Source organism: Mus pahari, chromosome 4 (assembly GCF_900095145.1).
Source record: "Mus pahari chromosome 4, PAHARI_EIJ_v1.1, whole genome shotgun sequence".
In the NCBI taxonomy this organism is placed as follows: Eukaryota; Metazoa; Chordata; class Mammalia; order Rodentia; family Muridae; genus Mus; species Mus pahari.
The window spans coordinates 58096319-58109403 of NC_034593.1; the positions used below are offsets into that span (position 1 = coordinate 58096319).

Here is a 13085-nt window from a genome sequence, read left to right on the forward strand (position 1 = left end):
CAGCATGGCTCCTGCCACAGCATGGACCATAGAGATGAGATCATTGAGGAGACTTAATTCAGAAAACAAACCAGTCTTCGTCTTGAGTATCTTAGTGTTCAGAATCAGGAGCAGGACCTGTGAGAGCTTCAGGCTGCTGTACGCCACCCTGCCCTTGGCACCAGCTGCTCTGTAGGTACTCCAAGCATGAGAACTGTGTGTGCAGCAGCACCACCCTGTGCTCTCTCCTCCCCAGTCGTGGCTGTGCTCCCACCATGGCTGTGCTCCCTCACCTGTTGCCACCATGTCTCTAGTTCCACTTCTCGGCTGTGCATGCCACCCCTTCCACCACATCTTTTTCCCCAATTCCATGAAACCACCTTTAAAAGGCATCTCCCTATACCTTCTATTTTCTAAAGTTGTTCCAGAGATACTAAGCACTCTGCAGGCTTATCCTCCATGGCAGCATCTCCCCTCGGAGCCTCTGTGAGTCTTCCAGACTCCCTGGAGCTGTGCACAGCCCTGCAGGTGGTAGTGCCTGCAGCTGTCTTAAACCGAGGCTCGCATTTTCTAGCTTAGTTTTTGGTATGTGCAGTGTATCTCCGGGAGTGATGATACTGGTTGTGTAGGGAAGTAAACTGACCAGTCAGTCCATAGGGAACACAAGAGGAACCAGCGTTCCTCCAAGGTCTTTGCTTCAGTTTCTGCCTCCAGTTCCTATTCTGCTTGAGTTCCTGCCCTGGCTTTGCTCAGTGATGGGCTGTGGTTAGGACATTGTATCCAGTGAACCCTTTCCCCTCCCACAGGCTACTCTGACTTATGGTCCTCATCATAGCAACAGAAAACAAACTATAACTGTATTTTTATTATCTATTTCATTTTCTTATGATCTGAAATGTGTTCTCTTTCCTTCTTCTAATTTTGGGTTTGGCTTGTTCTCATTTGTTATTTGACATGTAGCCATCAGTTGCATATTTAAGCTTTTCTGTGTCTGTCACCTGGCTATTGATTATAGTGAACTTGACTCTTGACACTTTTTGCCCTGTCACAGAGTTTTGATGTATGTGCCTCCACTTTCATTTGTTTCAAGAAAAAATTAAATTAATTTCTTGATCATTGGTTGCTCAAGGATAAGTTATTTAACATTCACTTGCATGTATAGTGTTGACATTTTTCTTATGGATTTCTAATTTTATTGCAATATGATTGAAAAAGATACTTGATATGACTTCAAGGCTTTAAAAAATCTTGTGTACATGGTGGGAGGTGTGTGTGTGTGTGTGTGTGTGAATGTGGCATGCACATGCCATTGCACATATATAGAGGACAGCCTCAGGTATTGAACCTCACCTACTTCATCTGAGGCAGTGCCCTCTGTTTACCACGGTGTATACGAGACTAGCAGGCTCAAGAGCTTCTGGGATTCTCATGTCTCTGCTTCCCATCTTGCTGTAGCTCTGATATTACAGAAGCCTGCTACCACACCTGACTTCTTGTGGGTTCAAGAGAGTGACCTGTCAAGGGTGACTGGGATTTCACTCCAAAGCAATATCTATGTTGTTAAAGAGTAAGCATATTATGCTGTGAAGGAATACCATCTGAGGAGAAGGGAATTGCAACTTTGGAGGACCATGAGGGCTGAGTCCAAACTCATCTGCTGGGTTTGTGGTTTTCAGGGAATTGATGCTGGTTTCTCATCAGAAAAGCATTGAGCAGCTGCAGGAAACCCTAAGACAGAAGCTGCTGAACGATGACAGCTGGAGGGAGAAGGTAAGACTGTGGCTCATCTGCACGTGTCTAGCTCGCTTTTTTGAAACATTGTATCCATCTGCCTGGAAGACTATTTCAGATAGGTGTCTTTGCTTTGGTGAATTCTTTTGATTCCATCTGGAAATGTCCAACTCCAAATATGCTTAAGATATATGTATTTTCCAAAATATTAGACAATGTTGTAAGAAGTAAAAAGGGAAAATGGAAAAATAGATTTTGTAATACTATAATCTTAGTATATTTCTTGGTTCTCATGCAGAAAACATTTTAATCTTTAAATATTTACTTTTTTCCAGCAAGTATCAGAACCTGAATTTAATCATATTTGTTAAACCATAGAAATACTAATAACTCTCATTTCTTTGCTTCTAAGATAAGAGAATAGAAATGATTGTAAATTATTAGTTATGAAATTTTGACCATCTTGCTCTGGTAAATGAGCAAATATTTCTCTTTCTACTACTAAGAACTGTTTTCTCTCAGAGCATGGAAACAGTTCACTCTCATCTTTGGAATTTGCTATATTTTTCAAGATGTCAACAAAGAATGACTTAAATATGTCTAAATGTCACAAGTCAGTTAGTTCCTTTCTCAGCAGCACGGAGCCTTCCTGACACAAGCTTCAGTTCTCCTCACTGACCCACGGGATCCGCCCTGCACACAGAGCCCGAGCCTTCCTGCCTTCGCTTCAGCTGCCTCTGTATGCAGCACAGGCTGTCTCCCTCAGCTGTATCGTTTGTTGCAGCAAACTGGGGCTAGTGTTGGGTTTGGAACCCAAGGCCATGAACATGCTAAGCCAAGCCCTGCCTGAGAACTACACGCACACTGATTTCCTATGGCCTACACTTTCTCCATAACTGGAGCTTCCTGCTGAAGTTCAGGTGGTGTAGTTGTAGTCTTCATAATTTGTTCAGCTACTATCAGATTCTTCTTGGGGACTGGATCCTTTGCTTGTAACCTCAGCCCCTTTCCAGCTGTTGCCTCCTCTTGTGGTTCCTCCCTATGCTACCCTACGTATTGGAATCCCTTATACACTGCTAGTGGCTCTGCTGGATTCTGAACTTGTCAGCTCCATTTCGTGTTATCAGATTTTCTCAGCCAGTACTTGCCTGCTGTGAATCAATACCTTCTCCTTTGTCCTTAGTCAGATTATAACTGTGAAATGACCACCTGTTAACCTCAGTGTTCAGGCTGACACACAAAGACTCTGCGGCCAGCCTGGACTGAAGAAAGCCTGTGTGCAGAAGAAAAATCACTGTTCAGTATAGTTGTACATAGGTGGGAATAAAACTTGAGACTATGGGCTGGAATTGCTATAAATGCGTCAGTCTTATTTCCTACAGTAGACCTATTCCTTCTTGTGTAAAGCTCCCACTTAGAGTTTTTGGTGATTCTTGGTCTAGTTTATTAGCTGGTCTGCTCTTATTCATTCCCCTGATCCTTATCATTCAAATGTTTTAATACTCAAAAAGATGATCTTCCAGCACATAAAAGGCCTTGGGTTCCATTCCAGCACCACCCAAACTATCAAGCGAACTGTCCACTTTCATAACCAGAAGTTAGAGTAGTTTGGGCACTGTGGTGAAGGCCTGGAAAAAGAGTCTGTCAGGATCATGAGTCTTTGAGATGAGAGCAGCTCTTTGGAAAGTGGTTTGCGAATATTTGTTTTGAGATTGCCTAACCTCAGATTGTGGTGATAGAGTAAACCAGGCTAGAGAGATGGCGGTCATTTTCTCCAGCCCCTAAGGTCTGATGGAGTGAACGTTCCTATCTTCCCTGAGAAGCTCTACCTGCTCACACCGCACTGGGTTTTTTTGGGTGCATTCTATTGAAGAAGAAGTGCTAGCATCTGATATTAAAAATTCAGTGCTCTCACTTTGTACACAGTTAGTCTGATGGTGAAAAGACTAACTATCGGAATGGCTCCTCCTCAGTGCTTGCTCTCTCTAGTACATGCTGCCGACCTCATAGATGTCCTCTGGCATGTATAATCTCCTGTTGTATAAAGTTGAGAAAACATCACTTCATAATAAATGTTACTGTTTAACCAGCAGTAAATCATGATCAGACCAGTAAAACCAGAGAATAATAAGAACGCGTTGACTGTGTTAGCTATTAAGACTGTGAATAAAAAGTTCCTTAAAAGTCCTCTCATGAGAAAGGAGACTCATATGACATTGTCATCTCTCGTGGGTCACTGTGCCTTTGCGTAGGAATGAAATGTTCTCTTTACAAATATATAACACACAAATTAGAGTAAACTTAATATCTTAAATGCTTTTAATGTTTTTAAAAAGTAGAAAGCAATTTGTGCCCGTGCTTAATTATTTTAGAGTATGTTAAAAAAACACATAATAGGATCAATAGTTGCTATGCAACAAAGAGGGCACATTTTAAAATAACTGTTTACCAATTGTCATGAATTTTTGTTTAAGTATTGCTTGGATACAAAGCAAGAAAATTAATGGGCAGGATGAACCTTTAAAATTGGTTCCAAATGCACAATATTGTTACTATTCATTTATAATTTTGTTATGAAAAAACCCTCTTGCAGCTTGAATAATTATGTAACTAATTCATCTCACTTGTTGACACTCACTTTTCAGTATAGGAGACAAATTACAACCAAATATTTTCTTAGATTATCATTAACATATTACAGTCTAGAAACATTTTGGGAGTGTATTAATGACCTCATTTTTAGTATGTACACCTTTTGAAAACAAATAAAAGCCTTATTTCCTGGCTAGAATAACCAGATTGGCAGTGGAGTAAACTTCGCTTCAAGAACTAATCAATTTCAAATTTGCCAGGTTGTTGGCTCACATCTTTACTCCCAACACTGGGGAGCCAGAAACAGGAGAATCTGTGAATTTGAGGCAGGCATGGCCTACAGAGAGTTTCAGGTCAGCGAGGGATACATAGTGAGACCCTGCTCAACAAACAAACAGTGAAATAATAAATTCCAAACTAGAAAGAACACAAACAAACTTTTCCAGCAGACAGTTCAGGTGTCCTAATGATTCCTAATGTGTTGTAATATGCTATCAGTGAAGGAAAAAGTAGCACACACAATATAAAGCTTGACAAGGGTGAAGTTATGTATATACATATAATGTCACTTTTAGTTTGCCTAATAAACATATGACTAAAATAATGAGGGCATAGTTTAATTTTTAAAATTATTTTATGTAATTTTAATGATTGAGTTAATAAAAATCTAAACATTTTAGATCTAGAATCATCTGCAAGGAATGTCTGATACAAACCATTAATCCAGATGATGAAATGGTCCCCATTCTTAGAGTGCTTAATGTACCCCATGCTTTGTGCTCAGTGCTTTTTATAAGTGTAAGTTTTATAAGTGCCATTTTTATGACACCATTGTTCCAGTTTTATAGATGAAAAATAAACAAGCCTGGGAGAAGTCCTGTAATGTATCAAGGCTATAGAGCAAGGACATGAGCTGACGTTAGCTGCATCTTCCAGTGTCTAAGTGCAAAGTCTGTGACATCTGCATTTCACCACTGTACAGTCACATCAATCAGGTTTACTCTTCCATCTGAACAAATAAAACCCAAGATGGGGGCAAAAAACAGAAAACAGTGGTTTCAAGACATCTGACAGTGACAGGATGCTGGTGACAGCCCTGTGACTATGGACTATGACAGTTCTGCAGGAGACTGGGAACAGGCTAGGCTTGGCATTTGCTTTGAACTGAGGAGTCCATGGAGATTAAAGTAGCAACAACTCTCAAAGTAGTGTTGCAGAAGAACATTCTAAAGAGGAGGTATGTGGGTGAGTGGTCTAGGATGTGCATGTGGGCAAGCTTTAGCCAGGGAAGGCCAATCTGAGAGAAATAAAGAACTGAACACTCACATATAACCAGGCCTTAGCCTCTTTTCACCAGACAGACCAGAAAACCTGTAATCTACAGGTCACACAGAAGGCTTTTCGATAGCTAGCATTCCATTATTAGACATTGTTAGGCCTGGATTCAATGATAGTCTGAGCCTAACAAATGCCAAAAGGAAGACCTAAAGTAAGTTGCCTCTAAGACATTCTGCCACTCCCCAAGCAGATACTGCACATATTCATAGGAATACCAACATCCAGATTCTGGAAGACAAACAGAAATGAGCACAAGCAGCTACCAAGATCAAAGTCACAGTGCCTGGTGTCTAATCCATAGTTTCCATACACAGAAAGAACTAGAAGAATAGAACTCATAGTGAAAAGAAAAATCAGTGACTAAAAAATCAACTGAGATGACCCAGTCTCCCAGAGGACTCAGGTTCAGTTCCCAGCACCCACATGGTAGCTCACAACTGTCTGTAACTCTAGTACCAAGGGATCTTCTGGCATCTATGGGTACTGTACTTACATGATACACTGACATACGTGCAGCACAACACTATAGCCATAACATAAAAATAAATATTTTAAATGACTCAGGAAAACACAGGTGCTAAGATTAGAAGATAAGAACGTTAACACAGTTCATGTGAATGTTTGCCATGTCCAAGAGGTAAAGGAAAATTTTATCATGGTAAGTTAGTTTATCGTGTTAAATTTAATCATTCAAGCTATAAACAGGATGTAAACTGAGAGCTGTAAGAGCAGATAGACAGGAGTGCATTGGATAAATAGAAAGTGAGACATCAGACAGGACAAGTACAGGGTGCCTGAAAACACAGCGAACATGGAGAACACTTTTCTATTAAAATAAGATTTTTTTTTTTTTTTAAAGACTCAAAAAGAAAAAAGCAGAGCATCGGTGAGGTGGGGCTGTGAAAGGAACCCAGGTGTCTGTCTGTCTTTCTTTCTTTCTTTCTTTCTTTCTTTCTTTCTTTCTTTCTTTCTTTCTTTCTTTCTGTCTGTCTGTCTGTCTGTCTGTCTGTCTGTCTGTCTGTCTGTCTTTCTTTCTTCCTTTCTCCCTTTCTTCCTTTCTTTCTTTCTTCCTTTCAACCAGGAGGCTAGAAAGATGGAGAGAGGTAAAGAGTATGTGCCACTCTTATAGAGGGCCCAGTTCAGTTCCCAGCACCAGTGTTTGGCTACTCACCACCATCTGTATCTGGCTCCAGGGGATCTGATGTCTGTGACCTCTACAGGCTCCAATGCTCATGCATGAAACCCCACATGCAGATACATATACATAATTAAAAAATACTTTTTTCTTACACAGTATGTATTAATTACAGTTCCCTTCCCTCTACTCCTCCCAGTTTCTCCCCACTTCCTATCCAGATGCGACCCCTTTCTCGCTCTTATTAGTAAAACAGGGTTCTAAGAGAGTATAATGCAATATGATATATAAAACAAAAACTAATTCTTTGGAATTGGACAGAACAAACAAACAAAAGGAAAAGAGCCCAAGAGAGACCCAAAAACCAGAGCTCTACTAGTTGGGCTCTTCAGGAATCCAATAGCAACACGAAGCTAGAGGACCTGTGCAGGGCAGGGCCTGTGCACGCTGTCTCAGTCTCTGTGAGTTCATATGAACTTTGTCATGTTGATTTAGAAGGACTTATTTTCCTGGTGTCCTCTGTGCCCTCTGGCTCTTACACTCTTTCCACCTCATCTTCCTCAGGGTCCCTTGAGCCCTGAGGGAAGGGATTTGCTAGGGTCGACCTAGTGTTCCAAGGTCTCGCCTCTGCATAATGTCCAGCTGTGGGTCTCTGTCTCCTGCAGCTGCAGGAAGAAGCTCCTCTGATGATAGCTGAACAGGGCACTGATCTATGAGTTTCGCATTAGGAGTCATTGTTATCACTACAGTTTGTTTTAGTTTAGCCTAGGTCCCTGAGCTGTCTTGTGTCAGGCTTTTGGTCACCCTGGCAGTATTGGATATGAGTTCCATCTCATGGAGTGGGCCTTAAGTCAAATCAGGTGTGGTAGTTTGAATAAAAATTGCTTCCACAGACTCATATTTGAATGCATGGTCAGCAGAGAATGGTATTATTTTAAAGAATTAAGAGGTGTGGCCTTATTGGAATAGGTGTGGCCTTATTAGAGGAAGAGCATCGCTGGAGGTAGGCATTGGGTTTCAGAAGCCCACACTGGATCTAGTGGCTTTCTTCCTGCTGCCTGCAGAGCCAATATAGAACTCTCAAGCTTCTTTTCCAGCACCATTCTGCCTGCTTGCTGCCTTCCCACTCTGATGACAAATGGAGGAAGCCTTTGAAATTGTAAGCAAGCCCCAACCAAATGCTTTCCATTATAAGAGTTGCCTTCACCTTGGTGTCTCTCCACAACAACTGAACACGGATGGTGGCAGTCAGTTAATCGAGCAAGCATTGTGCCACCATTGCACTAGCACACCTTACAGGCAGGACACCATTGCCAATCTAAGTGTGTGCGACAGGGTTGACTTTTATGTTTCTCTTTTGGTAGTGAACAGAGTTCCTTCCTGTACCGAAGATGCTAGAATGTACTAGTGAGGGTTCTAAGTAGGCACCAGGTCAACTTCTTCATGCTCAAAGAATTGTATATGTGTTGTCTTCAACAATAGAGCTTGGCCATCAATCTGTGGAGAGCAACCTAGAGTCTTGGCAACAGCCTTTGTTTATCGGTTCCCATGGAATCCTTTTGGCCAACAACTCAATTAGCTGTAACCCAGTCCTGAACCAGAAGCTTCATGTGGTGACAAGAGATGGTCAGTTGGTACTCTTGTCTCCCCCCATTATTTGGTGATTTTAGTTAGATCTTCTTCATATAAGTGTATATTTTAAGAAGCTTCCCCTCTATTAAGCTTCCATACTACCCCTCAAATGCACCTTAATTTTATCTGTCTCTAACCATATTCCATCCTTCATCTCCACTCTTCCCAGCCCTCTCCTGTACATCCATTCTATTTCTCCTTTCTAATGAGAGCTATCTTCCCCCCCCCCCAGTTTCTTACTCTATATCTAGTTTCTTGAGTCTACAGATTGTAGTTTGTTATCATTGACTTAATAGATAATATCCATATCTGAGTGAATACATACCATGTTTGCCTTTCTGGGACTGGGATACCTCACTAAGGATTATTTTTTTCTAGTTCTGTTTATTTACTTGAGAATTTACAATTACTCTGTTGTGTTAAGGTACCGCATTTTTTATCCATTCTTCTGTTGAGGAACATCTAGGTTGTTTTTAATTTCTGACTATTACAAATATAGCAGCAATAAATATGGCTGAGTTGTCTGTATGGCAGGATGAAGCATCCTTTGGGTATATGCCCAGGAGTTGTATAGCTGGGTCTTAAGATAGATTGAGTCTCATCTTCCTAAGAAACCACCACACTGGTTTCCACAGTGGCTGTATGAGTTTGCACTCCCTCCAGAAATGGAGGGAGTGTCCCCTTACTCCATATCCTCACCAGCATGAGCTGTCACTTGTTCTATTGATCTTAGCCATCCTGATAGGTATAAAATGAATTCTCAAAGTGATTTTGATTTGCATTTTCCTGATGGCCAAGGTTGTTATATTTTTCAACCATTTGAGATTCCTCTTTTGAGAATTCTGTTTAGATCTGTGCCCCGTTTTTAAGTGGGTTACTTGTTTTCTTGATATCTAGGTTTTTTTAATGCTGTATATATTTTGGATATTAGTTAACCATCTATGTGATATATACTGGTAAGGAATCTTTTCCCATTCTGTAGGCTTCCACTTAGCCTGGATGAGTGTCCTTTGCCCTGCAGAAGTTTAATGAGGCTTAATAAGGTTCCATTTGTTAATTATTGATGTAAGTGCCTATGTTGATGATATCCTGTTCAGAAAGGCTTTTCCTGTTCTAGTGAATTCAAGGCTATTTTCCACTTTCTCTTCTGTTCTTCTATCAGGTTCAGTGTGTCTGGTTTTGTGCTGAGGTCTTTGGTCCATTTAGAGTTGAGTTTTGTGCAAGGTAGTAAGTATGGATCTATTTGAATTCTTTTACATGTAGCTTCCCAGTTTGACCAGCACCATTTGTTGAAGATGCTAGCCTTTCCCAATCTGGCTTCTTTGCCAAAACTCATGAGTCTATAAGATGTATGGACTTATGTTCAGATCTTCGATTCTATTTTGTTAATATGTCTGGTTTTATGCCAATATCATGTTGTTTTTATTACTATAACTCTGTAGTACAACTTAAAATTGGGAATTGTGATTTCTCCTGCACTTCTTTTATTATTCAGTATTGTTTTAGCTAGCTTTGAATTTTTTTATTTAAAATTAAAAATTAATTATTTTTAAAAAGACAAAATCAGAAGACTAGGGGTACAGCTTAGTAGTAGAGCACTTACCTAGAAAGAGCAAGACCTTGGGTTCAATCCACAAAAGATATTACCAGGGACAAAAATCATTTCATAATAATGAAGGGTCTTTTCAGTAAAAGAACATAATAATCCTAAATGCTCAAATGAGTTTAAATCCCCAGCACCCATGATAAAAACTAGCATGACTTCTCACTGTGTGGGAAATAGAGACAGGTATTTGCTTCAGCTTGGGACTACCAAGATTCATTGAAGGATCCTGCATCAAGTGAATAAGATGGAGAGCAGGATATTCAACATCTCTCTCAGGCTTCTGCATGTGTTCTCATGGGTGCACATATATACCACATACAGTCACACACATACATACAAAGTATATAGAAAATTACATATTAAATTATGTATACAATATATAAATGCATGAAGTAAAACCTGATAGAACTACAAGGAGAAAATAAGATGCACAGTCTAGAAGTTAGCATCTCTCTCTCTCTCTCTCTCTCTCTCTCTCTCTCTCTCTCTCTCTCTCTCTCTCTCTCTCTCTCTCTCTCTCTCTCTTTGGTTTTTCGAGACAGGGTTTCTCTGTATAGCCCTGGCTGTCCTGGAACTCACTTTGTAGACCAGGCTGGCCTCGAACTCAGAAATCTGCCTGCCTCTGCCTCCCGAGTGCTGGGATTAAAGGCGTGCGCCACCACACCCGGCAGCATCTTTCTCTTAATAATATAAAATGATTTATACAGATTTAAAAACAACCAAAAACCAGAAAGAACAAATAGTTTGGAAAATTGCATATTGATTTATTTTTAAAAGCTACACTGAAGAATACTAATAACAAACTTGAGACAAGGTATGTGTAGTGCCTGCACTACCCAATTCTATACATATTCTTCTCATGTGCACATGAAACATTTATCAAAAAGTGGACCATAGTTTGTGTTACACATTTTAAAGGAATTAAGACATACAAAGTATTTTCTCTGACCACATTGAAATTAAATGAGTCATTAGTCGAAACTAACAAAACAAAACAAAACATTGAGTCTGTGTCCTTAATGACTCTGCTGTGTAGGATGTAGGAAGGCAGGCTTTATGGAGGAACATAGATTGGAGAATGGCCTTTGTCAGAGTAATTAGTGTAGTGCAAAGAGAGGCATAGGAGAATGGGCCAAAGGTTTATTTTGTTGGGTGTGGAGAAGAAGGAATAGCTGGGAAGATGCTATTCTGTGTCCAGACATAGGGAACATGAGGAAGGAATAGTCTTTAGGGCCATGGTGGAGACTCTTACACCGTGAAGTTTACCTGGGAGTTGTCCACCTAGAGGCAGGCAGTCGTGAGCGTCTGATCTTCAGTGGGTGCTCTTTCCCCTCAAGGTCACTCGTAACCTTTTCCCCAAACAATGTAGAAATGTGTTTAGAGAGAGACAGAGTGTCTCCTCTTGTTGTGTCTACACTTTTGCAGTTCTGTCCTCCAGGCTGTAAATCCTACTGAGCCAGGGGCTCGTCTCCTCACTCAACATTATTTCATCTAAAGGGCTTCCTGTAAAGTCTGTTAGTAAACTTTCTGTGTCCTAGTATCTCAGTTTCAGGGATCCTGTGAGAAATTCGGGTTGACCTTGTTCTTTCTTTAAATGACCAGAAACAGTTAGAAACAGCAGGGGTCAACAGTCTCCTCCCAGTATTCACCACACCCCATAGAATTTACATCCTAGCATGGCACAGTGTAGAGCTGGAGCTGACCCACTGCAGCGATCTCATCCCTGAGCTCAGAAGATGGAGTCTGCAGTGAGTTACTCCAATACTTACTTACAGGTTTCTGGTCTCTTGCTCTAGTAGGCAGAGCCAAAGCCAATAGTGAAACACCACATTGAGGAAGATGTTGGCTGAACTACAGGAAAAACTGCTTAATGCTTAGAAATGGAAACTCCTGCTAGGGAAGAAGTGAGTTATGGTTCTGTGATGTGTGAGGCACTGTGGGACATCCTTCCATGTCAGTTCTGTGGCAGAGACGACAGGGCTTACACGTGGAGGCCGTCTCCATGGGCTGTTGAATTCTTGCCCATGTGACAGCCTTACATGGATGCTTTGCCTCATTTAATCCTCATAAAGGCCCCCAAAGGAACTAGTTACAAGCCCACCAGGATAGCTTATGGTCACAAACTTAAGGACACAGCCAGCAAGTGTCAGGACCATCTCAGATTAAAGTCCTTCCTGTTTTTTCCACAGTTGATGAGGCATGAGAGACTGAACCAGGGATTTCTAAAGGCCCTTCCAGCACTGGGATTCCTCTGGAGTCTACGTGGGGATGTGATAGCTGTTGTCCATTCATTCTAGTCTCACTCACATTAACATGTCAGCCTGTGACCAGCCATGTGACAGAGACACTTGGCACTTTGGCTTCTGTCCTGTTTCCGGCTGAGCATGGTCTAACCTCAGTATGGGGGTAGAGGGTGTTTGTGTTGTTTTTGTTTTTGTTTTGTTTTGTTTTTCAGGTCACCTGATGAGGACTGAGTTAGCAATGTAAATGCTTTTTGTAGTTTAGTCTTTAGTTTTAGATCTTTTAGTCGTTTTAAGTATAAACGACTCAGCTTTAGTTCTAAGAACGGTCATGTCTTCTAAGTTTTCAGTTTCAGTTACTAGAATATTTGACCCAAGGTCAACTTGGAGAAGATAACTTCTAAATTACATTTTTAATACTAAAAATTTTAAAGTGCTTTAATTAAAAACTTGATAATTGGCTATTTTAAAAATTAGTCTGAGAATACATTGAATGTACTTATTTCAAGGTAAGAATAAGCTTTGTATGTTTTGACATGCTGTTTTCCAGATTGAAGCTGAGCTCAGCAAAGAAAGAGCCCGGCATCTCATTGAGTTCCAGGATCAAGCTCTTCTCTTTAAGGAGGAAGCGAAACTGGAACTTGACATTGAAAAAGAAAAGCACCAGGAAATAATCCGGAAGTATCAGCAAGAACATGAGGTCCTGCAGAGGAAGGTTTGTCAGCACCGCTGGTGCTATGCTCCCTGACACGCACCGGGTGCTCCCCATGGGCATGCTCAGTGACACACATCACGTGTTCCCCTCGGGCATGCTCAGTGACATGTGTTGCAT

The 13085-nt window shown here is 40.9% G+C and overlaps 1 protein-coding gene across 2 annotated transcripts in view; it reads left to right on the plus strand.

Moving 5' to 3' along the window:
- Positions 1-13085, plus strand: part of Lekr1 (leucine, glutamate and lysine rich 1) — a 151338-nt gene that overhangs the window by 123060 nt on the left and 15193 nt on the right. For both annotated transcript variants that reach the window (XM_021196847.2, XM_029537186.1), the window contains 2 exons: positions 1656-1749; positions 12804-12968. In XM_021196847.2, coding sequence (XP_021052506.1) covers positions 1656-1749; positions 12804-12968 — 259 coding nt within the window. The remainder of the gene's footprint in view (positions 1-1655; positions 1750-12803; positions 12969-13085) is intronic.